The sequence below is a fragment of the Drosophila suzukii genome, chromosome X (genome assembly GCF_043229965.1).
Source record: "Drosophila suzukii chromosome X, CBGP_Dsuzu_IsoJpt1.0, whole genome shotgun sequence".
Classification (NCBI taxonomy): domain Eukaryota; kingdom Metazoa; phylum Arthropoda; class Insecta; order Diptera; family Drosophilidae; genus Drosophila; species Drosophila suzukii.
This window is the reverse complement of record NC_092084.1, coordinates 14,472,739-14,499,807: the sequence shown is the minus strand read 5'-3', so window position 1 is coordinate 14,499,807 and position 27,069 is coordinate 14,472,739. Positions and strand designations below refer to the sequence as shown.

General features: G+C 37.8%; 1 protein-coding gene across 2 annotated transcripts; it reads left to right on the top strand.

Moving 5' to 3' along the window:
- Positions 1-2: 2 nt before the first annotated feature.
- On the top strand, positions 3-26,632 carry flw (protein phosphatase 1 catalytic subunit flapwing). 2 transcript variants are annotated; one of them, XM_036819829.3, is made up of 6 exons: positions 3-550; positions 3,807-4,253; positions 24,278-24,625; positions 24,728-25,071; positions 25,132-25,266; positions 25,329-26,632. In XM_036819829.3, the coding sequence occupies exons 1-6, from the start codon at positions 499-501 to the stop codon at positions 25,440-25,442; spliced, it is 1,440 nt and encodes a 479-aa protein (XP_036675724.2). In that variant the 5' UTR covers positions 3-498; the 3' UTR covers positions 25,443-26,632. The 2 variants fall into 2 exon arrangements, with proteins under 2 accessions (XP_036675724.2, XP_036675725.1); XM_036819830.3 differs by lacking the exon at positions 3,807-4,253 and having other exon boundaries at positions 8-550.
- The last annotated feature ends 437 nt before the right edge of the window (positions 26,633-27,069 follow it).

Genomic DNA, 27,069 nt, shown 5'->3' with positions numbered 1-27,069 from the left:
GTCACACTGGGTCTAGCTGGCGATTCTGAACTGACGAGTTTTGTTATTGGCGGAGAGAAAATTACGGTGGTTTATAAATTCTCAGTTAAGCCGATTTCTCAGCCCACGTATATAGATATATATATATATATATCTCTGTTCCCCGACCGATTTGCAATCGAATCGAAAGCACCGAAAGTCGAGCGGCCGCGTATATTTTTTTTCTGTTTTTGCCCCTCGTGCAACATCAGTGAACTAGCGGCCCCATCGAGAAAAAGTGAAATTGCCTTTTGCGGCAAATAAGAAGGAAAATAATAGCCAAAAGAATACAACAAATTAAGTACACGGCAACGGCAGCCGAAAAATTGTTGTTTACAATAATAGAAGTATTTAAGCCAACGGGCGTCGCTGTGTGCGTGTGTGCGTGCGTGTAGTTGTTGCGCCAAAAATTCCAATCGGAATTCTGGAACAGCTGGCCACAACAACAAAACGCGGCCAATAAAAAAGAACTGCTGAAAAATGGGCGATTTCGATCTGAATGTGGACAGTTTGATACAGCGGCTGCTGGAGAGTAAGTAAATGTGCCTTGGGCCCCCCTTTCTATTCCTCCCCCTCCCCCGCCCGTTCCCTTCCCCGCCCCTGTCCTTAGCCCCATTTTAATTTATAACCCAGTTTATCAGTGTGTGTTTGTGTTCGTGTGCGATTGCATTTTCTAATTATTGCACATTGTTCGCTTAAATGGTAGTAAAGAAGAAAAAAAAACCCCCTTTCTCCGCCGCCGCTGCTGCGACTGCGACCGTTTGAATTTGACTCTTGAATCAATTAGTTTTAATTGATTTTCATTGCTCCTCTCGGAAAACGGCAACAGCAACAACAACAACATCAACAACAACAACATCTACTGTTACGCTCATTAGCGTTTACATAACTCTAACAGTGATCGCGCTGTTAGTCGTGCCATCTCCCTCGCCAGCTGTTGTCTCTCAATGATTTTTGGTTTATTAGTCTTTCGACTATATCGAATGCCCATGACGTCATCGAGCTGATAAACTCGGGCGTGATTCAAACAAAATACAACATACACGTATGTGACTATGAAATTGCCGGCGAAGGAATGGAATTGGATCACATGAGTTCTCGATAAGGAGCTTAGCGGCAAATAACCCCACTGACCGTTAGGGAGGGACCGCAGTAAATATCGGCTGAGATTGTACTACTAAAAAGTCCAACTTCCCAATAAATTTGAAATACTTTGATATTTTAATATCATGAAAAGGAAGCACCCACTAAAAATTGGTAGAGAATAACTAAAATTCATTGCATCCCAATAAATTACACTACTTTTGATAGTAATTAAAATCAGGAATGCTCCCAAAAAACTAGGGAAGCACTCAGTAAATATCGGTTGAGATTGTACTACTAAAAAGTCCTAACATCCCAATAAATTTGAATTACTTTGATATTTTAATATCATGTAATGTAATAATTCACAAAGTAAAGGAGGCACACACTAAATATTTGTAGAGATTAACTAAAATACATTGCATGCCAATAAATTATAATATATATGATATTTGAAAGTCAGATTTGTTCACAAAAAATCAGCAAATATTGGTTGAGGCACAAAACTGCCTTACATCTTAATAACTTGCCTATTAAACACCCGTTTTGACATTTAAATATCATTTTTGACTCTTTTTTTTTTTTAGATAAAATCGGTTAATTTCAAGCAACGGTCGAATCCAAATTGAGTTCAAATGTTATTTCTTGAAATTATGTCTGCCAATGCAGACTTGCAAGCTTTTCGGGTCGCTCTAATAATATATACCCCGACTATTTAATAATAGTTCAATAACCTATTATTATTTTCCATATTTGCCATTTAAAATTGAAGAACTTTATCATAAGTCTAAGTCTATCAAATCAAATACATAGATAAGGGCCGGGTTCATGTCGCACCTCTACACAATATATTTTTCCAATATGATAAATTTCACAATAACTTAAAATTACATTTTTTATAAATTAATTCAGAATGATGTGTACAGTTCATATGTGAGTCATTATTATGTTGTATTAATATTTGTTTTTGTGTGTAGGTTAAACTATAGAAAATTCTTTTATGCTTTAATTTTCAAATCGTATTTGAACAAATATAACTTATCAGTGCATGAATGCTGGTTGCCAAACCAAAAAAAAAAGAAAATTCAAGAAAATGCCGAACTTTCTAATCAAATTGTAGAATTTTCTTGGGTTAGCTCTAACCGATATCTACTGTGGGGGACTTAGAAGGTGCGGTAGGGGTTGTGTCATCGTCGTCATCATGCAACCTTCCTGCAAAGCGTGAAAGCGCTAAATAGTTTACATTTTTGCAACCTCTCTTCGGTCTGCCCTCTTCCTGCTGGCAGCCCAAACGCCCATCATCTGCGAGGGTTGCTTAAGCCGCTTAGTGCTTGTCTCGTTTTGCAAGTGTCAGCCAATGTCGAAGATGCGGTTGGGCGGAGCCCCGCCATTTGACTTTGGCTCTGCCAACGCTTCGGGGAAATTGCATTTGAACATTGCGATTTTCGGCTTTTGTCCATTTCCGCAATGAGTTTCTCTTTTTTGCCCCGACGGTTCTGTCTTTCGTTTTCACTTCTTTCCTACCCTGAGATGACACGACCCAACTACAGTGGACACTGGCAAGTAGAAACCCTTAGACAACAAACATCTGGGGTTCCTTCGTTCTTTTCGAAAGATTTCAAATAATTTCAAAGGTGTCCAAAAGTATGCTGCAGGAAATGTGACTACCGCAAGGTATATATCGTAGCATACTTTTGTGCTCCAACTTAAGGGGGATTTAACCTCCAGATTCTTGAGGAACCCTATAACAATCGCTCGTTAAACCACAATAATCAACTTGGTCTTTAAAACCACCCGATATTTCCAATTTATTTATTTGTTCTAACTTTGAATACCTTAATAATGCTGTGATACTTTGAGGAAATGAGGAAAACTTTCAAATAAAGTTCAGCGTTTTGTTTTTATACCCATTTCCAAATGGTTTCAGTATCATATCGTAGCATACTTTTGTGCTCCAATTTATGGGGTTTTAACCTCCAGATTCTTGAGGAACCCTATAACAATCGCTTGTTAAACCACAATAATCAACTTGGTCTTTAAAACCACCCGATATTTCCAAATTATTTATTTGTTCTAACTTTGAATACCTTAATAATGCTGTGATACTTTGAGGAAATGAGGAAAACTTTCAAATAAAGTTGAGCGTTATGTTTTTCTACCCATTTCCGAATGGTTTCAGTATCATAAAAAAGTCGTTTCTTCTATCGGATGACCCCTGTAAGCCGCTCGCAGATGACAAAGTATATGGGCGATAGGAAAATAGACAGATTGAGCGAGATGGTCGAGGAAGACCCACCATTTGTCAAGGTCACTGAGTGGGCTAGGTCATGGCACCCAGCCCCGTTTGCCGCCCTCCCCCAAAAAAGAAATGCCATTAATTTTGATCTGTGAAGCGTCATCAGCCTCTGTCACCGGCAAAAAAAAAAGCAAAAGCAAAAGCAAAAGCAGAAAGCAGCAGCAGCGGCGGCAGATAAATTTCATTTGTCAAATTGCAAATTGAAATTGAATTTTTAGGGCACTTTGTCGTGTTGGCCCTCCTCCTATTCCTTTCTCCCTTTTAAGTTTTATGTCGTGTATATATTTTGTTTATATATTTTTTTATTGAGTATACCCGCAGTCCACTCTAAACCCACCTCGCCCCAGTTTTATGTTCGTTATGAATCTATATATATATATACGTATATGTATGTGCATCCCATCGAAAGACTTCAAAAAGCAAAAAGAGGCCGAAGAGCACGCCCAGAAGCTGCTAATCGCTCAACAATTGGCCGCCGCCGGCGGAGCGGCCGCTGCCGTGGCCACCGCCTCAGCCGCCGCCGCCGCTGCCGCCGTTTCAGCCTCATCGCCCACATCGAGCAGCAGTTACCCGGCGGTGGCGGCCTCCTTTGGTTCGGGACTGGGATCGGGATCGGGATCGGGATCGGGATCGGGATCCGGTTCTGGTTCTGGTTCTGGTCCAGGTCCATCCTCTGGCTACGATCCGCTGGACGAGCTCACCGAACAGCAGCGCCGACTGCTCCAGCAATACTCGATATCGCCGCCCAGCGAGACGATGATATCGGCCGATGGCGACCAGATCACCGTCCATCATCCGCGCGAGGAGCCCAAGAAATCCCGATTGAAATTGCGCGACTTTTTCGTCGCCGAGTTTGGTATTACCACCTAAAATCTAAACTTATCCAACAACCCCCTTCCCAGATCACTGTTGATGTGTTTTATTGATGATCATCATCATCATCATTGTGCTCCATGGCTCCAGTGCAAAGTAAACCATTCGACAGCAGTGGTGCCCCCCCCAGCAAGCCACGCCCATGACTCATACACTCTAAAGTAGCGTGCTGTCGTCTATCCCAAAACCCCTTTTGTATTTCACGTCACTGAAAAAAGGACCTCTGGCGCTTGTGTTTTCCCAATCAAATTCAAAAACCAAACCCACCCACACTTAGCTCACTCGCTTGTCACACGGCTAAAAGCTTGGAAAGCACAAAGGGATGCAATTTCGAACCAATAAGCGATACATATCCACTCAATCAGCACTATTCCTGGGTGCACTCTGCAAAACAACAGAGAATTGCTATCTGCTACTCTCTATTCACAGCTTAGTATTCACAAAATAAGTCACTACTTCGTATTACTCATCCCTGTGAAGTCACACTGAATCTTTGGAAAAATTCCATGTACAAGCTTCAATCCTTATTTTCATTTCCTTATCGAAAAGTAATATTACAAATTATTAAGAATTTTGGTACATGCAAAGAAAGGATGATGTATGGTTTGGGATCCCATTAAGTATTTCATAATGTTTGAGTATGGCTTCAAGATATTGGAAACAAACAGCTCTATACAGAATATTATTGTTTAGGGCCCCATTTCGCAACGTTCACCCAAAATAGCAATAAATACAATCAATTAAATGGGGAACAATTTCATAATATTTATGATATGGTGTGCGGTTACTGTTTACTGTTTTTCCGGAACTGCAATCGCAATGTCAGTGCCCACGCTTGACCAACGCCTGCCCCGATTAGGTACATATAGCAATTTACAAAAATGTATATATAGTACATATATATCTGTGTGTGTGTTATGCAATAAATTCTATCCAGATACCCGCAGAGCCCCCCTAGTAAAAGCCACAACCCGAATTGCCTTCATCTAATTGTTTTCACACGACGCAAAATCCACTATCGTCAAATGTAATGCGAAACAAATTATATAAATAAAACACAGAAAAGTGCCAGAAAAGGGTTGGTATTTGGGGTGGGATGGGGATGTAATTGGGGATGGGAATGGGGATGGAAATGGGTGGTGTAGGAGAAGGGGCAATTGTTGTCCAAAAAAGAATCTCGTTGAATGTGACACGCGACATTACAAACAACTGCAGTGCTTCTGGGTGATAAACAATAATCATAAACTATATAAAAATTGATTGGCGCTGAGTGTGCAGATAGTTAATAGACAAAATCATGGAATCAAGCCAAAACGAATGAGGGGTAATATAAATATTCCTGGTCTCGGTTACCGGTGGAGCGAAAACAATTTTTTAAGCTTGCAATGTTTCATATTTTTATATCAGACCAGTATAGTTCTATAGAATTTTGGATTTCTAGCTGATAAATATTTGTATTATTAATCATATACAAAATAAGACTATCATGTTCGTATTATATAAGATTAGGGAATAGTTTCAGTATCTCACAAGTTCTTTAAACTTGAACCCAGTTAGTTTGCAAGGTTTCTTCGAATACCCATAAGCCCCAGAGCAACAAGTTACCAAATATCCCAATTATCATGCCCCGAGCCTTAACCCCAAGCCAACCGAAGGGGAAACCTTAACCCCAGTAAATGATTGTTAGCCAAACCCAAACCCCCTTGTAACATCCTGCACCGTGTTATTGATTGGCCTGTTGTCCCATTTTTTCCCCCATTTCGCACGTGCTGGCGCCTTGGAGAGTGTGCCAAGGCTCGGTTTTCCCCGGTTTTCCCCGCTTTCCCAACGGCAGAACGGAAAAGTCACTGCCGAGTCATCCTTGCCCCAGTGACAGACGTCGTCGTATGTTGGCCTCTCCAAGGGTTCCGTTCTGTTCCGTGCCTTGACAAATATCCTTCGTTATTTTGATGCATTCCTAATGTTTGTATAATATTTGTATAATTGAGTCGGTAGATTCTCCCACCCAGTTGTCGCTTGTATGTTCTATAACTATCTATAACTGTAGCTATCTCGTCTGTCGTCGATGTCTCCAAAAGGCTTTCCCACATGCCAGGGTTGTCATCGCTCTTGACGTTGTGTGATTACCACCTGCCCTGTAATCGTGTGGTATCTTAAGTTTGCAAAAGCCTAAGTACAAATGTCATAATTAAGTGTTCTCTGCAATAGAAACTCATTAAAGTTTTTACCATAAACTACACATTTAAATTTAAGAACTATTACTATTATTTTTATCAAGATTTAGAGGTATTAGTTTAGAAAATTGGCATTTCATTTTTGTTTTCTAAGCGTGCTGTTAAGCGCACAATAACAGCTGTTAACTGTAACTAACAGAAGTTACTAATAAAGATTTTTAAATGGGTATATAGTTGTTGATATAGTTTTTTACTTCATATTTGAGAGAAGGGATCTGTACAAGTTTGTTTGATTAGCGCGCACTGGTTATTGATAATGTACTTTGAATGTCATAACCTTCACTGGAGTCAATCAGCGAGGCATAATAATAATAATAATAGCAATGAGAATTCAAATCCGCCAAGAAGAAGACCTGAAAACTAGCGACTTAAAGGCAAAAACGACGGATAACTGGCATTGCGTGCCTGGTGATTCTGTTAGCAAAGGGCCGTTCGGTATTTTCTTGTTCTTGGATCGGTGGGGAGGTTTTCCTAATGCCTCCGTTTCCATTTAAGTGGTTTTTGATTAGCTTTCGCCATCGGCTTTCGGCACATTTAGGGAGGTACTGCTGAGATATGGACTCTGATTGGGGGGGATGGATAGTGGGTAATGAGAGCCGCTTCAATTGCAATTTGGCACAAGCTTTTTCTTTGACGCAAATTCAAGCGAGGGTAGATCGATAGATGTCCGTGCTTGAGAATTGCCTTGGTGTTTAAAAAATATAAATATACATGAATCCACGAAATCGTAAACTAAGATCTTAAGTATTAATGAAAGGTATTGTGTCTTTTTTGTAGTATGTAATTTATTATAGAAGTCAAAGATACTTTACTATACTCAATTAGACGTATATCTTTTAAAGCAAGTATTAATAAAAGACATTGTATCTTTTTTGTTGAATATTATATTATTTTGTTTTGGCATCTTTATTGGGAAGTAATTTATTATAGAAATCCAAGATACTTTACTATACTCAACAAGACGAATATCTTTTAAGATAGTATTAGTAAAAGATATTGTATCTTTTTTTATGCATATAGTATTATTTTGTACAGAAATCTTTAGTGGGAAGTAAATTATTATAAAACTCGAAGATACTTTACTATACTCAACCAGACGAATCTCTTTTAAGTAAGTATCTATTTTTGTTGCATATTTTATTTTTTGTTCAGAAATATTTATTGGAAAGTAATTTACTATAGAAGTCATAGATACTTTACTACACTCAACCAAACGAATATCTTTCGAGTTGCGTTTTGATTCTTGGTAATGCCATAATTTTTCTTTTCACCTCCGTCAGCCAGTTTAATTATGTTAACCGCTAGTCCAGTCGAGTGTCATAAACACGGGGGCAAAACCAACGAAACAGAAATTCACAAACAAACAAACAAACAAACACCCAGAGCAACAACCAAAAAAAGTTGGCCTGCATTCATAATCGCATATAAACTAGAGAGCGCAGCGAGATAGAAGTGTAAAAAGGGGGGGCCAGACATCAAAAGTTAGTTCATTAATTAAAAAAAAAAACGGAAAAAACGACAACAGAACAATCGCTTCATGCATGCTTAATCACAGCAAAACCAAAGCATAAGTTCACAATTCTCCCTTGGGTTTCTTATAATTTTCAAATCGTATAAATAAATAATTCTTCATCCAATTTTGTTCACCAAATGTTATTTATTATAAACTTTAAAAAATATATATATTACATTTAAATTTAAATTCGGGTAAGCATAGGTTTTCAAATTTTATCTTGTTTATTTTTCTTTTGATTAAAATATAATCGGAGATCAAGTTTTCAACACAAAGTTGTATTTCCATTTACCGAAGTTATAAAGTTTTATCAGATCTTTAGTCAGTAACCGATTAAATGTTATATAAGAAATAAAAATTTTTTTTAGGAAGGGGTTAGGAATATTTTAAAACTATTTTTATTAGGTATCCAACAATTATTAAAAAATAAAAAATAGATCAGAGGTCGAGGTTGTTCTTGTTAAATAAATAGTAGTTCCAAAAACAACTTTAGGAATTACTTTGTAATATTTTTTTGAGTGCTTTGTGTGCCTAGTATTTCCAAGTCTAAAATGGATTTGAAATGCACTCTTTTCTCCCAGTGTAGCCTGCAAGCGGTAAGCGGCAGTTACCTACTGGCTTGCAGTTAATACTACAACTGCAAGTGTTTTAATTATGGTGTTGCTGCTGCGCTTTCTCCCCATTTCTCCCCATTTCCCCCCTTACATGCGGTTCTATTTTTATTTTTCCGTACGAACACACGTACATGGCACGTTATATAATATGACACTATAATTCTCACCAGGGTCCAAAGCCACCCACCTGAGCCCGCCCACGTTTTGTCACATTGCGTGCACTTGGCAAATAAAAAACGAGCGGCAAAAAGCAAAAATGGCAGAGAATGGGTATAAAAAAAAAGGGAGAACGAATTGCCAGTGGCGTAAAACAGCTAAAACACAGAGAAACTACAAATAAAAATAAAGAAAACAAGAAAATGTTTGTATCTAATGACACGTGTGTGTGTGTGGCTCTTGGCTAAAAGGATACTTGAGGGCTTAACAGGATACTCGGCCAAAAATTTTGAAGGTCACCGCCGCAGAAAGCAGGTGGAAGGGATTGCCAGCAGAGCAACCTGACCATTTGACCCAAAAAAATTTCAATTTCGCGTTTACTTTCAGAGAAACACACCCAAGAAACACACACACACACACACACAGTCAAAGCTTAATAATACATTTGACCTTTTGGCTTAGTTTTTTCTGTTTTTTTTTTGTTTCTTAATTTCTGCTTTCCATTTTACGGCGCCATTCTCTTGTTTAGCATTGTAAGTTGTTTTTTATAGTTCGGTCATCTTGGCTCGTCGGAGTTGTAAATGGCTGTTGCATACTTCTAGGGGTTGAGGTCCTTGAGCTTGGAATAGGATTTCGAAAAGGTATGGGAATAGGAATGGGAATGGGAATGGGAATGGGCTGACAATGGCATAATTTGGGACTGCGGATTTGTAACTGCAAGGGTGAATGGAATGTGTCTGAAATACACCACAAATAGCGCTTAAATATCAAGGGGTTTTCAAAAAAATCTTTTTTTTTATTAGTTTAAGTTGTCTAATTTACAGTCCCAAAACTTTAATTCGGTCGGATCAATAATTTGGAAGATAGAGTCTTTGAAAGTTATTATCTTTAAATCGTTTAGCCTGACATATCGCATTTCCAACTCCTTTTTTCTGGCAACCACGACTTGAAAGCCGGTGGACATGATGGACTCAAAAAGTTATGAACCGATTGATTTCGAAATTAATCCATTTTTAATAATTTCAGATATTTACAAGAAAGGAAGATACCTATATATTGTTGCAATACCGATTTTTAAAAACTAAAAAATAATTACAGAAATAATGAGATAATGGTACATTTCAATTTATCATTTATATGTTATATTAAAAATAAAATATAACAGTTTATGTATTGTTCTAACATTATTTTACGCTCCCTCTTATGGCAGCGATATTATATATTAGTCCGATGTTTATTTAATTGAGTACGTAATTTTGCAATATTAAAAATAGGTGATATACCGGAATAAAAAAGAGAATATGATTAAAAATAGCAAACATATAGTTATTTTTCTATTATTTTCCCATTGTTCCGATCGATTCTATGACAGGTATATGATATAGTCCTCCGTTTTCTTTTTCAAAAATAATTTTAAATTCTTAAATATTAAAATAATGTTATTCCTAAGAGTAGAAGTTAATATGTTATTAAAAAAACACCGAAGCTTACATTTTTAAAATTGTTTTTGGAAAACATTTTTTTGGTTATACCTATGGGAGCTATGGATGATGACCCTGATGAAAAGGGTTTAGTGAAAAAGAAAAATTGTTTGCTTGTATTTTAAAATACATTTTGAACCACAAAACACAATTTTAGTTATGAATGAATGAAAATTACACCGAAACTTAGAATTAAATAATTCTCGCGATCCAATCTTGTTCATATCTCGGTTTTTAGCAAAGATCTCAGCTGGCAGTTGCCATAATTGCTGACACATTTTCGGGAACCCTTTTCACTCGGTCCTTTGCGCCATGTCCATTGCATACTTTTGTGTGCATGCAATTTTAATGCCTATTGGCATTACACGACGACAGCCAGAGAGCTATGAAAGTATAAATCAACAAAGTTTTCTCCAAAGAAGGGGTTGCCAGGGAGGGGGGTCACGGGGGTCAGTGGTGAGCAGTGGGCCAAATGTCGCAATCTGCTGCTTCTGCCGGTGCTGCGCAAAACATAACTTAAGGACCCCAAGGAAAAGCAAGGCGAATGACTCCTCGTGCTTCGGGGAAATCCTTTTTAAGCTGCTTAAGGCAGAGCACCTCAAAGGAACCAGTCCAAAGCAACCAATTTGCCTCTAATTGCCGTTTAAAGCAAAAGTCTCCAGCAGGAGAAATGTTTATAAAACGGCACAATAAATCAAAAATAGTTGCACTTTTCAGAAAGCGTTAAAGCTATAATATATAAAATATGGTTATTAAACGTTTCCTCTTTTAAAGAAATATTTATTCAACTTCAAAAAATATTTTTGTACCCCTAGAAATACGTTTCTACTTTTTAGATCTTTTAATAATATAATATAATTCGAAAGTATTTTCATTATCATTATTATTACGATTAGGTTTTTACTTTTAAATAGATTTTGATCTTGCCAATAGTATTATCAATATATTGGAGCATTTTCCTTGTTCCATCTTGTTATCTAGTTTGTTTCCAGCATTTTGCACAACTTTACCAAGTTTTTATTTATTTGAAAGTATTACATCAAGTTTCAGTCTCAATCAGCGTTTCCCTAACTTTTTTGGCCGGCTGTCAGTTGTCCTTGCACTAGTTTACTTAAGTTACTCAACTTTTCGACCATTCGACTTATGACCACCCCACCATCTTCAACTCGCAGTACACGTGTGAGCTAAAAAAAATTTAAGGTATTTCTCGATTCCACTTATTCTTCAGGCCAAAACTGAGGCGAAATAAATTTTCCATATGCCTTGACCTTTAGCCAGGCACACACACACACACACCCTAAATTCGCCTAAAATGGGAGGAGTCGAGTGGGCGTGGCCCGACAAATGGCAAACAAATGATGGTCAAAAAGCAAATGTCTCGGGTTTCTTTCCGGCCATTGCTAAATGCGGTCAACATTCGGATAGAACAGGGATTTATTCTATAAGAAAATAAGATGGATTTCATAAATCTATTTAAAGCATTCGCTTTTGATACAATTTCAATGTCCTTAAATGCACAGCGTTTAAGGGGTCAACAAAGCGAATATAAACTCAAACAAATTCAATTAATTTGTGAAAAAGGGGGCGAAACACCTGCGATGGACAGCTTCAATGCCGTCGACACCCAGAACACCCAAAACACCTTCAACACCCCCAAAACCTCACCCAACTGCCCACCTCAGCTGTCCCGAATGATGTTGAAAAATTAAACAACGTCGAAAAGTGAAAATTCAATGAAAAACAAAACTAAAGGACAACAAGTACAAGTTTTCTTCAAAGTTAGGGAGTGAAGGTTATCCTTAAAAAAGGTATAAATAAGTAATTAAAGGCTTGTAACTTTTAGTGCCAGGCGAAAATCACCAAGACTTATTGCAGGATATAACTAATTTTTAGCAAGAATATATTTTCAATATCTTTCTTAGTTTTTTAATTGCTTAGTAAATATATTCTTATGTTCGCATGTGAATATTATTAACCATTTATAAAGTTCTTATATAGATTTATTCTTAAACGCTTTTACTTTATATGTTTAAAATGAAAACCTTGCCACACTCGCAAAAAAACTTTTTCTCAGAACTTGACACTAAAAAACAGCTTTCAAGGTAAACTGTAAATTAAATGAAAATATATGTTTTTCTCTCCACCCACAAACAAAGGAATGGACAGCGTTTTTTTTACGGTGGATCTTGTTTTTCTTTGTGTTTTTCTTGGGCTGCTCTCGGTGTTTTCCTTATGATTGTTAATTAGCAAATAGACATGGCAAATGTTTAAACAATTGGAGCCACTACAATTGTACAAACACAGAGTTCGGGGTGGCAATTAAATAGCTTATCGATGGTTTTGATATAAATAAAGTTGTAGGAAAGGAGGTTGCGAATATAGTTATGTAATACTAGTGTTTATGGGAAAATCCGGAGAGTGATCTTAAACGAAGAAACTAAAAAAGACCTTACTAATTGCATTTCAATTATACGAACACAAAAAGAAAAGATCTAAGAAGAACTACTCCAAATGTATTACAGGAGATCTTCTTTATCTACATACTACATACATTATAATCATTTCATAAGTGCAAGTCACAGTTAAGTTGAATTTAAAAGTTTAAAGTATTGGCACATTCCATAAATTACAACATGGAAAAGATCTTCGCGGAAGTGTGGCAAGAAGCAGCCGTAAATTGGGTTAATCGACGACCCTCAGAATGGAATCGAATCGAATGGAATCGAGGGAACCGCAGAGTGGCACGCGAAACAAGAAATTCAACCACGGCCAGCAAATATGTAGAAGCGCTCATTACTCATACGCCATGTATGCTCGCCGCTGTCTTTGTTCTTCCTCGTTTACTTGTTGTCAAAACGGAATGGCTATTTTTAAGGTCGACCGAGATATACGCATGTGTTTCTTCTTCCAATTATTGGCGATAAGATAAGTTGGAAAAACGCTTACAGCGAGCGGAACGGAAAACAAGAAAGAGAAAGGTTGTTGCAGTTGAGGCACCGAATTTTGCATACCCTTGCAGTTATAAAATTATGAAAACAAGCTGTTAGGTAATACTATATAGTGATCGATGATCAACAGAGCTTATAATTTATAGGGTCAAAAGGTGTATCTTTTACATGTGACCAGAAGTATAGAACCGTTTCCCAAGGGCATTATAACAAAGACGGTGGAAAAATGCCAAAGCATAAGACAAATGAATCAGTCGCAAAGTAAGGGGTGCCCGGGGGGTTTTTTCAGTGGGTGGCTGTTTGGGGGTCTTGGTAGGTGGGTGGTGGAACTGGGGAAATAGCTTCCGCCTACCGACCGACCGTCCTTCGTTCGCTCAGCGTCCACGACACAATCATAACGAGGCGCTAATTAAGCAAAAGCTCCAAGTAAATAAAATGGAATTTGCACTCGTAGATATAGAAAACAATACGTCGGCGTAAATGCCATTCCCGTCGTCCAGTCCCCTCCATTCGCATCGAATCCATTGAGCTATTTCCCTGAACTATAGCAAGAAAATTAATTTGTTTTCTGACAATCTCGTGTTATTTTGACCGTTTCAAACTTAAAATGGGGGTATATTTAGAATATGTTTATTTCTAAAACAAAAAGAAAGGAAACAAGATTTATTGAGGCTAATTTAAATGGTAAATCTATCTTTAATAAATAGTATTTGTTTAGATTCTGTAGAAAACTTAGAAACTATCGTTATATACTGAAAATTATAAGAAGTTAGAAGAACACTTTCCAACACTGAAAAATATAGGAAAAAATATATATATTCAACACCGAAAATCATGGGACACTTTAAAACATTTCTATCCAACACTAAAAATATAGGAAATTTAAAACAGTGCTTTCGAACACTGAAAATTATAGGAAAAAATATATATATTCAACACTGTAAAACATAGGACATTTTAAAACACTGAATATATAGGAAATTTAAAATAGTGCTATCCAACACTTGAAAATATATGAAATTAAAAAAATATATTCATACTTATAATTATAAAATGTGAATATATTTTAAAGTATTCAAAGATTTTTTAAAATAAATTCTAATTAAAACAATATTGTACATTTGGAACAAAAGTGTCCTGTTAAGTATATGCACGCAGCATATAACACAATTTCAAGTAATCACAGATTTCCTGTGGGTTTTGAAATGGGTTAAATATAATGATAATAATATAATGATAATAATATAATGATAATAATATAATGATAATAATATAATGATAATAATATAATGATAATAATATAATTATAATAATATAATGATAATAATATAATGATAATAATGATAATATCCCTGAACTTAGAGGTGATTCCTGCCGTCGATCACTCAAAGGACTGCTCTCGTTCAGCCGGCATCCCAGGTCTTGTTATAGTTTTTGCAGTTATGTCGCTCGATAAATGGCCAAAGGCGATGACGACGACGACGACGACCAGTCAAAGCCAAGCCAAATGAGTGCAGTTGGTGGAACTTGGGTGGGTTGATGGGTTGGTGGGTTGGTTCGCCGGTGGTTCAGTGTGGGGTAAGCAGGGAGCTTCTTACAAAATCGATCCTACCGAGGAACCAACATGCGAAAGAGGAAGGGGAGTGCCTGCCCTGTGTGTATGTGGCATTTTCAATGGCTGGCCGAGCGCCATGCTGGCCTCCTTCCCCTTTCATATGTATGTACCTCCCCCCATCTTGTTTTACCGCCCTGCCTTTTGCTTTTTTGAGTTTTCCATTTTCCATTTTCCAATTTGCCAGGCCAGGCCAGCAGTCGAAAAAATTAAACTAAAGCAGCGGCAGCAGAAGCTGAAGCAAAAGCAGCAATATGCTAAAAATAAATGTTTATTTTATAAGATTCTTTCTGCCTTCCCTAGCTCGTCGTTGGGAAATTTTTGTTCCTCTTGCCTTTCAGATTGTCATTGTTTGCTTCTTGGGAAGGCTCACGAAAATTCGAGGGCATGAAAAAGGGAAAACGAGCCAGATAAGAAAGGAAATGGAGGGAAAACTGATGCTTCCATGGGGGAGATATTGTGTTTATGCTAATCATTCCAAATCGCTTTGTGTGTATTTTAATAATATTATGGATTATAAGGTCAACATGAGTGGTATAATAAAGGTAATACTCTTGTATTTCTGAAAAAATACACAAGATATTGAATGATATTAACTTATAATTTTTAACTAAGCTTAGAAATACCTGTTGATATTCATATAATTCATTGTCCTGACAAACATAATACAAATTGTAGTTCTAATGGATTATGAAAAACATCCGATTACTTGAGTTAAGAGTGCTTGTTTAGCTCGCTTATAGACTGAAAACATAAAATCATTAGGATTAAGTAGATATTTGCTATCCACATGGCCCAAATGCGACGACAGAATAAGAGGTTGCAGATGGGGAATTGATGGGGTATCCACTGGCCAAACAAAGGAAAGTTAGCCAAGGCAACTTGCAACCTCTCCTGATTTTGCTTTAAACAGTGTTGTTTATTTATTTATTTATTTATTTCGCAGCGTTGTTTGTTTTTTTCTGTTTGTTTGCAATTCGGGACAGTGTTTCTTGGGCGCTTCTTTGGCACTTTCGTTCGGCTGCCAAGGCAGAAATTGATTTTTATAAATAGCGCGCATACGCAACGTGGTACGCACTGAAGTAGAAAGCACACGCGACTGTACTTGCACACACACACCTATGTATGTATATGCCCCATACATTTTCCATGTGCATTTCTTATTCGCCAAGGCAACGCACAAAACATCGACAATAGATCGCTCCAATGGCCACAGTGAATGCGAAGTATTGCACAAATTTGATTTGATTCGATTTGTTCTACGAAATGAGTTGGCAAGCGAAAAGCTGGAAAACAGAGGTCAAAGGGTAGAATTCAAGAAAATGGCATATATGTAGCATATAGCATATAGCAACGTTCCCATTTCTCTTTCTTTTCCTTTCATTTTTTTTTCTCGATTGAGTAGCATGAATTTTGCCAGATTGCCAACAATTACGAAATATGCGAGCAATTTCCGGGAAATGGAATTCGGTTAATATTTTACGATTATGATTGCGTTTGATTGCGAATGAAAATTCCTAGTGGTAGCTGATCTATAAATATGCGGAATGAAATTGTAATCGATTTGTGGGAATTGCGTGATTTCAATTAGAAGGTTTTTTTGTATTGAACTGATAATAAATTAGTTTACATATTGTTAATTGAATTTTTAAGAAACGCGATATAAGATTGTATTGATTTGATACCAAAATAGTTTTTGTTCTTGCATGATCTTAATTGAAAGTTTATATTTTTATTTTTAAACACATACGATATTAGAGTGTTTTAACCTTTTAGAAAGGATTTATAAATGTGATGATACAATTTAAGTTATATTTCCCATTCTAAAAAAGAAAATATTTTCGATTAAATGATATATTTCCTAATGGCTGAAGTGTTTACAAAATTTAGATTCATTTTAGTGTTCGAATATCGCTTAAAAGTCGATTCTTTTGAGATTGTGTAAACACAGAGAGCCTTTTGGAAGTTTATGCATTATAGGGAATGAGCTATAAGTTCTAACACTTTGTTGCTTTTTTTTCCATTCGCTTGGGCTAATTTGTGCGGTACAAATTAAACAAATTTTGTGGTGTGTTTGGTTTAATTTCCCGAAACATTTGTGGCCGCAATTTGCACTTTGTTTGGTTTTCGATTTGAAAAGTTTTCTGCTCAATTTCATTTAGCAATTTCCAGGATTTTCGTTGATTTTTTAAATAATGCAAGAGTTTTCTTATACGCCTCGCTGGCCCGCTGAATATTTATCCAACGGATTACGCATACGCCATGTGCGCCCCCACCAAACTTTGCACCATTTGCCATCGGCTGACGACTGACTCTCGTCAGCAACCCTCAAAAATGTTGCTTCTGTGTGATGTAAACGTCGTTATAATCAGCGCTAATGTGCTTAAATGGGGACTTTGTTTGGGGGGTAGGGTTTAGTGGGAAGTGTTGAGGGAAGGGTTTTCGTTTTTTTTATTTTGAGCTGGGGTCAGGTGGTTACCCAATAAGTGGGGTTGGTGTGACTGCCTGGTTTTGGTCCACCTTTTTCTTTTTGAGGGGAATATATTTGCATATATTTCGCCTAGCCGTTTACCTTAGTCCGCCAATTAGTTTTGACTACTTCTCCCTGACATTCAACCCCATCTAAATCGCCACCAAGTGGGTCAATGTTGAACGGAAGTATTTACGAAAGTTTATTTCGCCAATTTGGCTTGCACTCTTCTCTTCCTCATTTTTTAATCACTTAAAATCACGAAGGAGATTTCCGTTTGGCAATGGTACTCATGATGGGGAATTGTTTTCCCCTTTCTTTGCTACACAGAGCAAAATATTGATAAGATATGATGATCATTTCGATGAAATTCAGTCATAATTCTGGCAAAAGGTGGCTTAGAATATTGCTGTCTCGCTCTTATCAAGAGTAGTTTTAGGCACTTTCTCGCTCTTTTCTCTCTTTTTCGATTTGAGAGCATTTTCAAGAAGAGGAAATTCGAGAAATACCATTTCTCAATATCCAATTTACATTATTCAATGTTAAAATGTTTTTCGATTTGAGAGCATTTTCAAGAAGAGGAAATCCGAGAAATATCATTTCTCAATATCCGAGAAATATCATTTCTCAATATGCAATTAACATTATTCAGAGTTAAATTGTTTTTCGATTTGAGAGCAATTTAAAAAAGAGGAAATCCGAGAAATATCATTTCTTAATATCCAATTTACATTATACAATGTTAAAAATTATACTTAATATTCTTAATTCTACGTGCTTTTTCTGTGTACGAATCCGTTAAATGAAGATTATTATCCGCGTTGCTCCTTCCGATTCAGGCAAATCCCCCTTTTTTAATGCTAAGCAAATCTCGTTTAACATTTCCATTTAGAGCACTCGATTGGGATTTGCTGACCCGCGGGTCGAGCCAAGCCAAAAAGACCCACAAAGTGGGTCAATGCAAAACGGAAACAATTACCGATTCGCAAATGAATTGTTTTCTATTTTTTTTTTTCTACTCTCGGAGGCAACCTCAAAATTTCAAACGAAATTTCCTTGCACTCTCGTCCTTAATCAACGTCGGTCGGCGGCCCAAAGGCGTTCATTACTCGATGTTTTGTTGCGGCTGTCGACGTTGTTATCATTGCTTCATTTGCTCGGATTTCAACTTAGGCACGCAAAGGACGCAGGACGACCTAGGACATGGTATTAGTGGTGGTAATGGAGGTGGTGGTGGTGGTGGTGGTAGTGGTCGTAGGCGGCAGTGGGCGTGGTGCCTAATGGGCAACAATCATTCGATGGGCATGGAAATACGTATTCTGCTTGGCAGGCATTAAAGCCAAAGGTCGTTGGGCGGTCCAATTACGAAGTAGAGAGCGTCGAAAGAACGAGATTTCGACATTGAACCTCGCCCACATTCTGAGCCACATGACAAGAGTACACTGGCGCAAAAGGGGGAAGTAAATATGTTTAGGTGTCTAAAAGTATGCAGTGAAAAAATAATATCTTTTTTGTGGATGAAATCATTGTAGTTTTGCGTTTAAAATGTATAATTGCAATAAAGCAAGCTGTTCAAAACAGTCGGTCTTTTAACTGTACACCTTAATTTGGCTAAGCTACAATGTAAAAACCGAAAAAAAATTTCGATTTTTTGACAAAAATCTGAATTTCGTATTTTTGACAAAAATTTGAACCCTTTTTTTCACCAAAAAAGTTCAGTTTTTTGGCTGCCATAACAAAAGTAGAGGTCAGAATGAGGAATGTCATACCTCGTTGAGCTCGTTGTTTAATTTCCAATCGATTGGCATTCTAACCTGAAAATTTTTTATTTTTTTTGCCATTTTTCGAAAAAAAGTGAGCAAATTGGTCAAAAAATAAATTTTCCTAAGAATGATGAGGATTGTTAGCATTTTAAGCAAGCTGTTCAAAACAGTCGGTCTTTTAGCTGTACGCCTTAATTTGGATGAGCTACGATGGAAAAAGCGAAAAAAAATTTCGCATTTTTGACCAAAATCTGAGTTTTGTATTCTTGACAAAAATTTGAACCCTTTTTTTCGACATAAAAATTCAGTTTTTTGGCTGCCACAACAAAAGTATTGGCTATCTAACCTAAAAATTTTTCATTTTTTGGAATTTTTTGAAAAAAAATTTTTTTTATTTTATATATCACTGACTATTAAATATTACAACTTTGCCTCAAAAAATAAGTATTTTCTTATTTTATTTGTACAAATAAATTACGAATACATTAAGGGAAAAGTTTTTCACAATTAAATAAAATTATCTTATAGAATAAGTCAAAAGTATTATTCGAAAATAAACATTTGGAATACCTGCCAGCAAAAATAAAAAAGAAGGGTCCCTAAGCTAAAGATAAACTGTTTAGTTGTAACATTTTGAACCAATTAATGATAAATGTGAAAACATTTTAATACGTTTACAATGGATGAAAATTAAATTATTCAACTGTTATGATATGTAAAGCTCTTCATTTAAAGTTTCCAGTTTCGGTTTTAGCTCCTGATATTTACCTCTTTAATTAGCATATACATATATTTAGGGGGAGAAGCCAACCACACTGTTAATTAAATTGTCAGCTAACCTTAGGTAGAAGTATATGTATATGCAATTGTGGAAGGATCCATCCGATTGCGGTTAAAACCTGGAGAAATGAGATGAAATCCTGAGATTTGATTGCTGTTCAATTTGTGGTGTGAAATCAATTTCAGCATGATGAGCAAGGTGAAACTCAATTTTACGGTCCAAAGCGACAAATATTAACGATGGATCGAATGTGGTTTAGAGCTGGTTTAAGAATTAATAGGGAAATTTCCCTTGGGAGATGGTAATCTTCACCCTTGTTTTTTGGTGTTGCAAAGGCGTCCAAATCCTTCTCCAAAAGGAGAAAAATGCCCTGCTCTTAATTTGCTTTTGCCAAACTTTTCCTGAGCCTTATCTCTCGCCTTGCCTTTTTCTTTTCGGTCGTGTTTATTCGCCTCCTATGTCCACAAACTTTCATCTCGGTAGTTTTGCTATCTAAATGGCTTAACATTTTCATTCAGCTCTTCCTGCCTCCAAAGTTTGGTGCGCAGGGCGGCGAGTGTTTAACTTCTGGCAGCTGCTGCTCCACTTTGCTCCAGTCACCACCACCACCTCCTCATCAGCATCCTCATCCTCATCCTCATCCCCATCCGCACTGCCATCCCTATATACCCATCCTCCTCCCGGGAGTTAATCGGGTCATAAAATGTCTGACGCAGACGCTCCTTTGACTCCATCAAATGTCTCCCGTGCCTTTCCACGCTGCGGGAAATTGTGAATCTCGTGATGGATTCCGTTTTGCAATGTACTTTCGCATCTGATGGGAATGTCCTCGGAAATGAGTGAATTAGGGACAGGTATGTCGAGGTGGGGGGGCGACAATATCGTAAAGTTCTTTAATGAAAAGGGAATAGATTGTTCATAGTGCTGGTGCCAAGGTTGTTCGATAGAAAAATAGCAGACTTTTCACAAAAAAATAATATTGCAGAATTGATGTTTCCTTAAAATAATAATCTATTAGAAAACTACTCGCTAAAAAATTAAAATTAACATTTTCAGACTTAAATACTATTTAAATATCTTAAAGAAAAGGTAAAAAGGATCTAGGAAAATCCACTAATCGGAAATAATATTAAAATGTTATGAATGTGAAATATCATTGTAAAAGGGTGTTCTTTTAGTTGGGATAACGTACCCTTAATTGAAACTGCTTATGACTTTCAGTCCTGGTTGATGGGTTGCGATTAAGTAAGTCATCAACTGTTGCAACACCACATTTCATTCCATTCGGCCCCACACCATACCATACCATCCCATCCCATATGTTTTCTTACATTTTTAATTTGTTCGCGGATGGGATGGGATGGGGATGCTGGCGATAATGAAAGGATGGATGGTAGGATACGATGTTTGTTTGCTTGTTCCAGGGGGTTGAGGAAGCGGCTAAGACTTGTTAATCATGATGAACCAGTTAGATGTGACAGCAGACTGACAGGAAGTTCCCATGTGGAGTGTTTTCGGAGTGGATTCGGCACGTAACATGGCCTGATGTCTGCGTTGTTGCGTTTGCTGTGATGCTGTGGTGCTGTGGTGCTGCCGGTGGTGCCTCCTCATGTAAAATGCATGATAAACAAACATGCGCGTCTTTTTTGCTTACGCATAATGCTACATCCCCTAGCCCACCCAACCGAACCAACCATACAAACCACCCATCGCCCCCAAAAGGCATCAGACCACCACCCAACCAACCAACCACGCCCCCTTTGTGATATCTTCTTTATGCTGACAAATGCCTGACAGCCGGCGAGGAAGTGGGCACCAAGGCAGCAGGGCAGCAGTTTTTCCGTGGAGTGGAGCACTGCGGAAATTTGAATAAAAATGAAAAATAAAGAGCTTCCCTATCCTCCTATATATATCTGCCCAGCTTCCCACCCAACTTTGTGTCACATGTGTGTCAAAGTGTTGAGCTTAAAGCCGCCCAGATATGAGGCAAACGGCAACTATGATGAATCCCATGCGGCTAAAAAGTTGTATTTAAATTGTCACAGAGACTTGTTACATTTGTTAGTGTATTACTTTCATATTTTTTGAAAAATGTCACAGAAGGTTAGAAAATGCTGTTACAGAGATGCTGTTTTAAGTGTTATAATAATATTTTCATATGTTATTTTAAAGAATATATCAGAATCAGAGTTTCCAATCTAACATAAACCTCATATCCTCCGTCAAACCGAATAATCAGAAAATCACAACAAAAGTCTAGCAGATGTTCTCCGAAATTTATGCACAGCCGGAAGTATTTCTTAGGTTCTTGCCCACAGACCGGAGGACCCATTACATAATACGACTCCTGAAAGTATGCAACAGCTAAAAAGGTTCCGGGAAGGAGTCTCGCATAACTTAAACGGATTCCACTTCTCCGAGTGCATGAACCCATGGCTTGCATAATTTTGTGTATTTAACTCCCCTGCCTTCAGGTCTCCTATATCATAATATGCTAATGCTAATGCTCACGATAAGCACGGGCTGCAGAAGTGTACGAGAAGTTGGCAAAATAACTTTGCCTCTATTTTCATTTGATTAACTGACAGTTTCCGGGGAGAAAACGTTTAACGGTGATATTTTTCGTTAAAATCTTTAATTCTTTATCTAAATGGGTATATAGATTTCATTTATGCATTCAGCAATAACAATAACATATGATAAATAACAAACAGCTTCTTCACAACTCCCACAATCTACTATACTATATTATCAAAAATGCAACAATTACACCATCACAGCCGGTATTAATAATTCTTTATCTAAAGCTGAAAGCACTTGTGTCTATTTACTTTTTCGTTAAAGTGTTGATCGCTGATATAAGCAATGGTATTACCAAGGTTAATGGATTAAAACCTTATCATGAAATCAAACCCTTAATAATGTAAATAGTAGAGACAAAAACATTTTAATAAAATGGTTTGATACCTTTTGTGATTTATAGATTTATTACCTTTTAAAATGGATTTTATCAGATACTATTTATATATGGAAATAATTTATACATCTGGGTGCTTTATTTGTATGTTTTTTACCCCAAAGTTTGGTTTTCGACGAGTATAATTGTATTAACTGATGGCCAAATGGAAAATTCTGTCATGCATTAAAGGCATTCCCAATCCCCACTGGCCGTTCACCATATCGATGTGCGATAACTTTAATTAACCATTACTGAAATCACAGCTGCGGCAAAGTGCAATGCTGACGTTCTGGGAATTGGCTTTGTGTTAGCCAGCTCGCCCATCCGCACCACAACCCACTTGAACAATCCCAATCCCACAGCCACATGCACTCCCTCCCTCCCGTTCCTTGGGGCACATGGTGCTCCCTTTTCCCATTTTCCCCATTTTGGGCCAGCCCAGTGCTCTCGACCCAAATCCAGAGTTTTGCCGTTGGCTCACAACTTTCCAGGCAAGGACGAATGGATTGGGCTTGTCTGTTTTTCGAGCCAAACGCTGGGCCAGCATTTTGGTCTATCCAAATTTAATTAAATTTTTTGTGCACGCGCACACACTCTGACACTGACTGAGGGCGACCTACTTGTATTCCCAGGATAAAGGATAGCACTATCATCGTTTTCCCTGCCTCAGGAGCGTTTTTTTTTTTATTTTCTCACAAAATTAATTGCACGAAAACGGGGGAGCAGTGGGGAAAATGGTGGGGTAGTGGCTTATGTGGTTACGCCCACTTGTTGGCCAAGGTTTCGAGACTTGGTCTCCGAGCAGCGACAACCTGCAATTATTCGCAAGACCAGGAAGTCCACCACCACACAGTTGTACCTTGCTGCGTCATTGTAAGACACCCACACAAAAAATCACCTACAGTAGCGGTCACAGGAATAGTATTTAGAGACTGAAATGTGTTTATTGTATCTGACATTCCTTTAAACCTGTGAAGTAAGTTACCTTTTCTGAGTGACAACATTTTGGCTAGATTTATAAAGACCTTTTTAAAATTTGTTTTAATGGATAATTGATATTACCAACTAAGTGTCTTGCTTTCGAACTTTGGCTATTGCATTTTAGTTAGTTACATTGTAAGCATATATTTTCAAAATCGTCTGTACTTTTGTTTTGGGCGCAACTGTACTTTCACCTCGGCATTGCCTGCACGCAGTTTCGCTTGCGCCACAAAGTATGCAACCATTTCTTGCGGCATTGTTTTCCCGCCAAAACCTACTACTCCTCCATTTGTGGATTCGTCTCCTCGTGTCTGCGTCGATAGTTCTCGTCCTCGTGCCCGTGCTCGTCTGTCCTCCGACCGCGTTTGGCTATTGCTAAATCGTCAATCGTAGGCTAAGCTCTAGTTACTATATCTATTTGCCATATCTATCTGTCTATCAATGTGCACGCATCCCTGAATCCTTTGAGTTCACTAACATTCCGATTACTTGCAGTGCGCAGCTGCCGAACGGGCAAACAGGTCCAGATGACCGAGGCGGAGGTGCGCGGCCTGTGCCTCAAATCGCGCGAGATCTTCTTGCAACAGCCCATCCTGCTGGAACTGGAGGCCCCGCTGATCATCTGCGGTGACATTCACGGCCAGTACACAGACCTGTTGCGGCTATTCGAGTACGGCGGATTCCCTCCGGCCGCCAACTACTTGTTCCTCGGCGACTACGTCGATCGGGGCAAGCAGTCCTTGGAGACCATCTGCCTGCTGCTGGCCTACAAGATAAAATATCCGGAGAACTTCTTTTTGTTGCGCGGCAACCATGAGTGTGCCAGTATTAATAGGATTTATGGTAAGTGGACTATACAAAGTGTCGGTAGTACTAAAATACGGGTTTCAGTTGTCTTAAAGTAAGTTAAATTTGATTCATTCAATATTATAATACTATTTTCAGGCTTCTACGATGAGTGCAAGCGCCGGTACAATGTCAAACTGTGGAAGACCTTCACAGATTGCTTCAACTGTCTGCCGGTAGCCGCGATCATTGACGAGAAGATCTTCTGCTGCCACGGTGGCCTCAGTCCCGATCTTCAGGGCATGGAGCAGATCCGTCGCTTGATGCGGCCCACAGATGTGCCGGACACCGGGTTGCTGTGCGACCTCCTGTGGAGCGATCCCGACAAGGATGTTCAGGGCTGGGGCGAGAACGATCGCGGGGTGAGCTTCACGTTCGGCGTGGATGTGGTCTCCAAGTTCTTGAACCGGCACGAGCTGGACTTGATCTGCCGTGCGCATCAGGTGAGTCTCGAATAATGTACACCATATACATAAATCATTACGACGAACTTTTTCCTGAAGGTTGTGGAGGATGGCTACGAGTTCTTTGCGCGTCGCCAACTGGTCACCTTGTTCTCGGCGCCTAACTACTGCGGAGAGTTCGACAACGCCGGCGGCATGATGACCGTGGACGACACGCTTATGTGCTCATTCCAGGTGAGATCCCTTAAAGTACTCCACCCAATGGTCCCCATCAAAACGGTAATCTTTCCTTGCAGATCCTGAAACCATCTGAGAAGAAGGCCAAGTATCTGTATAGCGGAATGAACTCATCGCGACCCACAACACCGCAGCGCAGCGCTCCAATGCTTGCGACCAACAAGAAGAAATAATATATCCATCCGCTTCCATTTCCTTAAAGGTTCAACAAACAACAGAAATAAACTTTTACATAGATACACACATATATATATACATATAAATATAAAAAAGGATAGCGAACGAGAGAACGATACAGTAGAGAACGGGCAAATGATAAATGATAAATGATAAATTAAATGTGTGAGCTAGTGACGCAAGCCGAACCCAAGTGCATAAAGATAAACATTAATGTGTATCCGTCATTATCTGTAAACAAACATATTGCCTGCTTTATTTTGGGTGTGGAATCTGTGTCTAACTTGATTACCTTATCCGTGTACCTGCTAGTTGATGCAAGAGCAACATCCGCAGCAACGGCGAAGCACTCACAGGCCCTAGTTAAGTTGAGTCCTGCATTTGATGATTATCTGTTGAATGGAAATTGTAACAACTCCCCCTAACAGCAGCTACCCAGCCCCGAAAAATCCCGAAACATGCAGATAAATAAATAATTAAAAAGTACAGCGATGTTAAGCAATGAATTTATATATAGGCTTATTAATGTAAACTATATACGATATACTTATATATTCATAACTACAAGAGAGAAACGAAAAGAAACCTATACAAAAAAGGAAAGCAAAGTATCTGGCCACTGTGCGGTTCCTTTGGGGCAAGCACAGTGGGACGAAAACAGCATGAACTAGCTATCACTTAAATTTTCCTTTTGGCCCTGCGCCGAGCTTACGAAATTCGCTGCAATTGTACGATTTTTGGTTCTCTTCCTATCAACTAAGTGCGCATTACAAATTTGTCTAACAAAAACTTAAGGAAAATCAAACAAATAAGAAAGCAAATGATAAAATTAAAGAAAAGAAACTAAACGAAAACCTATGTATTAAGCTTAAAACAGTTCAACTCTCTGTGTGTATTTTATTTATTATTTATCTATAAATATAAATATATGTTCTTTTTGTCATTGTTTAATTAATTTATTGCTTACATTGTATTTATAAAACGAAAAACAACTAATCCGTAACATCAATTTTTTTTTTCATTATACTCAGTTTAAGTGGCAAAATACTGTTAACGTGTTAATGGGCATTTAACAATTGGGGCTTGTTATTTAATGCCTAAAACTTTACCTAGAAAACTCCAACCTAACTTTAACTTGCCTCACACACAAAAAAACAAAATAATAAATAAAAATGTTTAAATTTAACGAATTTTGAAAGCATTACTTCGAGTACTTGAAACACCAATTTTTGTGCATATTTAATTTATAAATAAGAGACGTAATTCGTTAAAAAATGTAGAAAGGGCGAATAAGTGAATGAGAAAGCATATGAATATATACAAGTATATACAGGAGGAACGAAAGAGAAAACTAATTTTTTCATCGTCGTAACTTATTAGATTATAGTGCCTTTTTTGCCTCCCAAAAAAAAATCCACAAACGATAACGAACGTGTAAACTAACAAATGGTTTATATATACAGATCATATACGTATAAATATACAGCTAACGAAAGCTAATTAGAAAGACGAGTATTGCGTTTATTTTGTAAAAACTAAAGAAAACACAGCTGATGCAATAGAGTATTAATATTCGCATTCATTACAAGCATTAATTTTAAACAAATACACTTTTTTTTACCA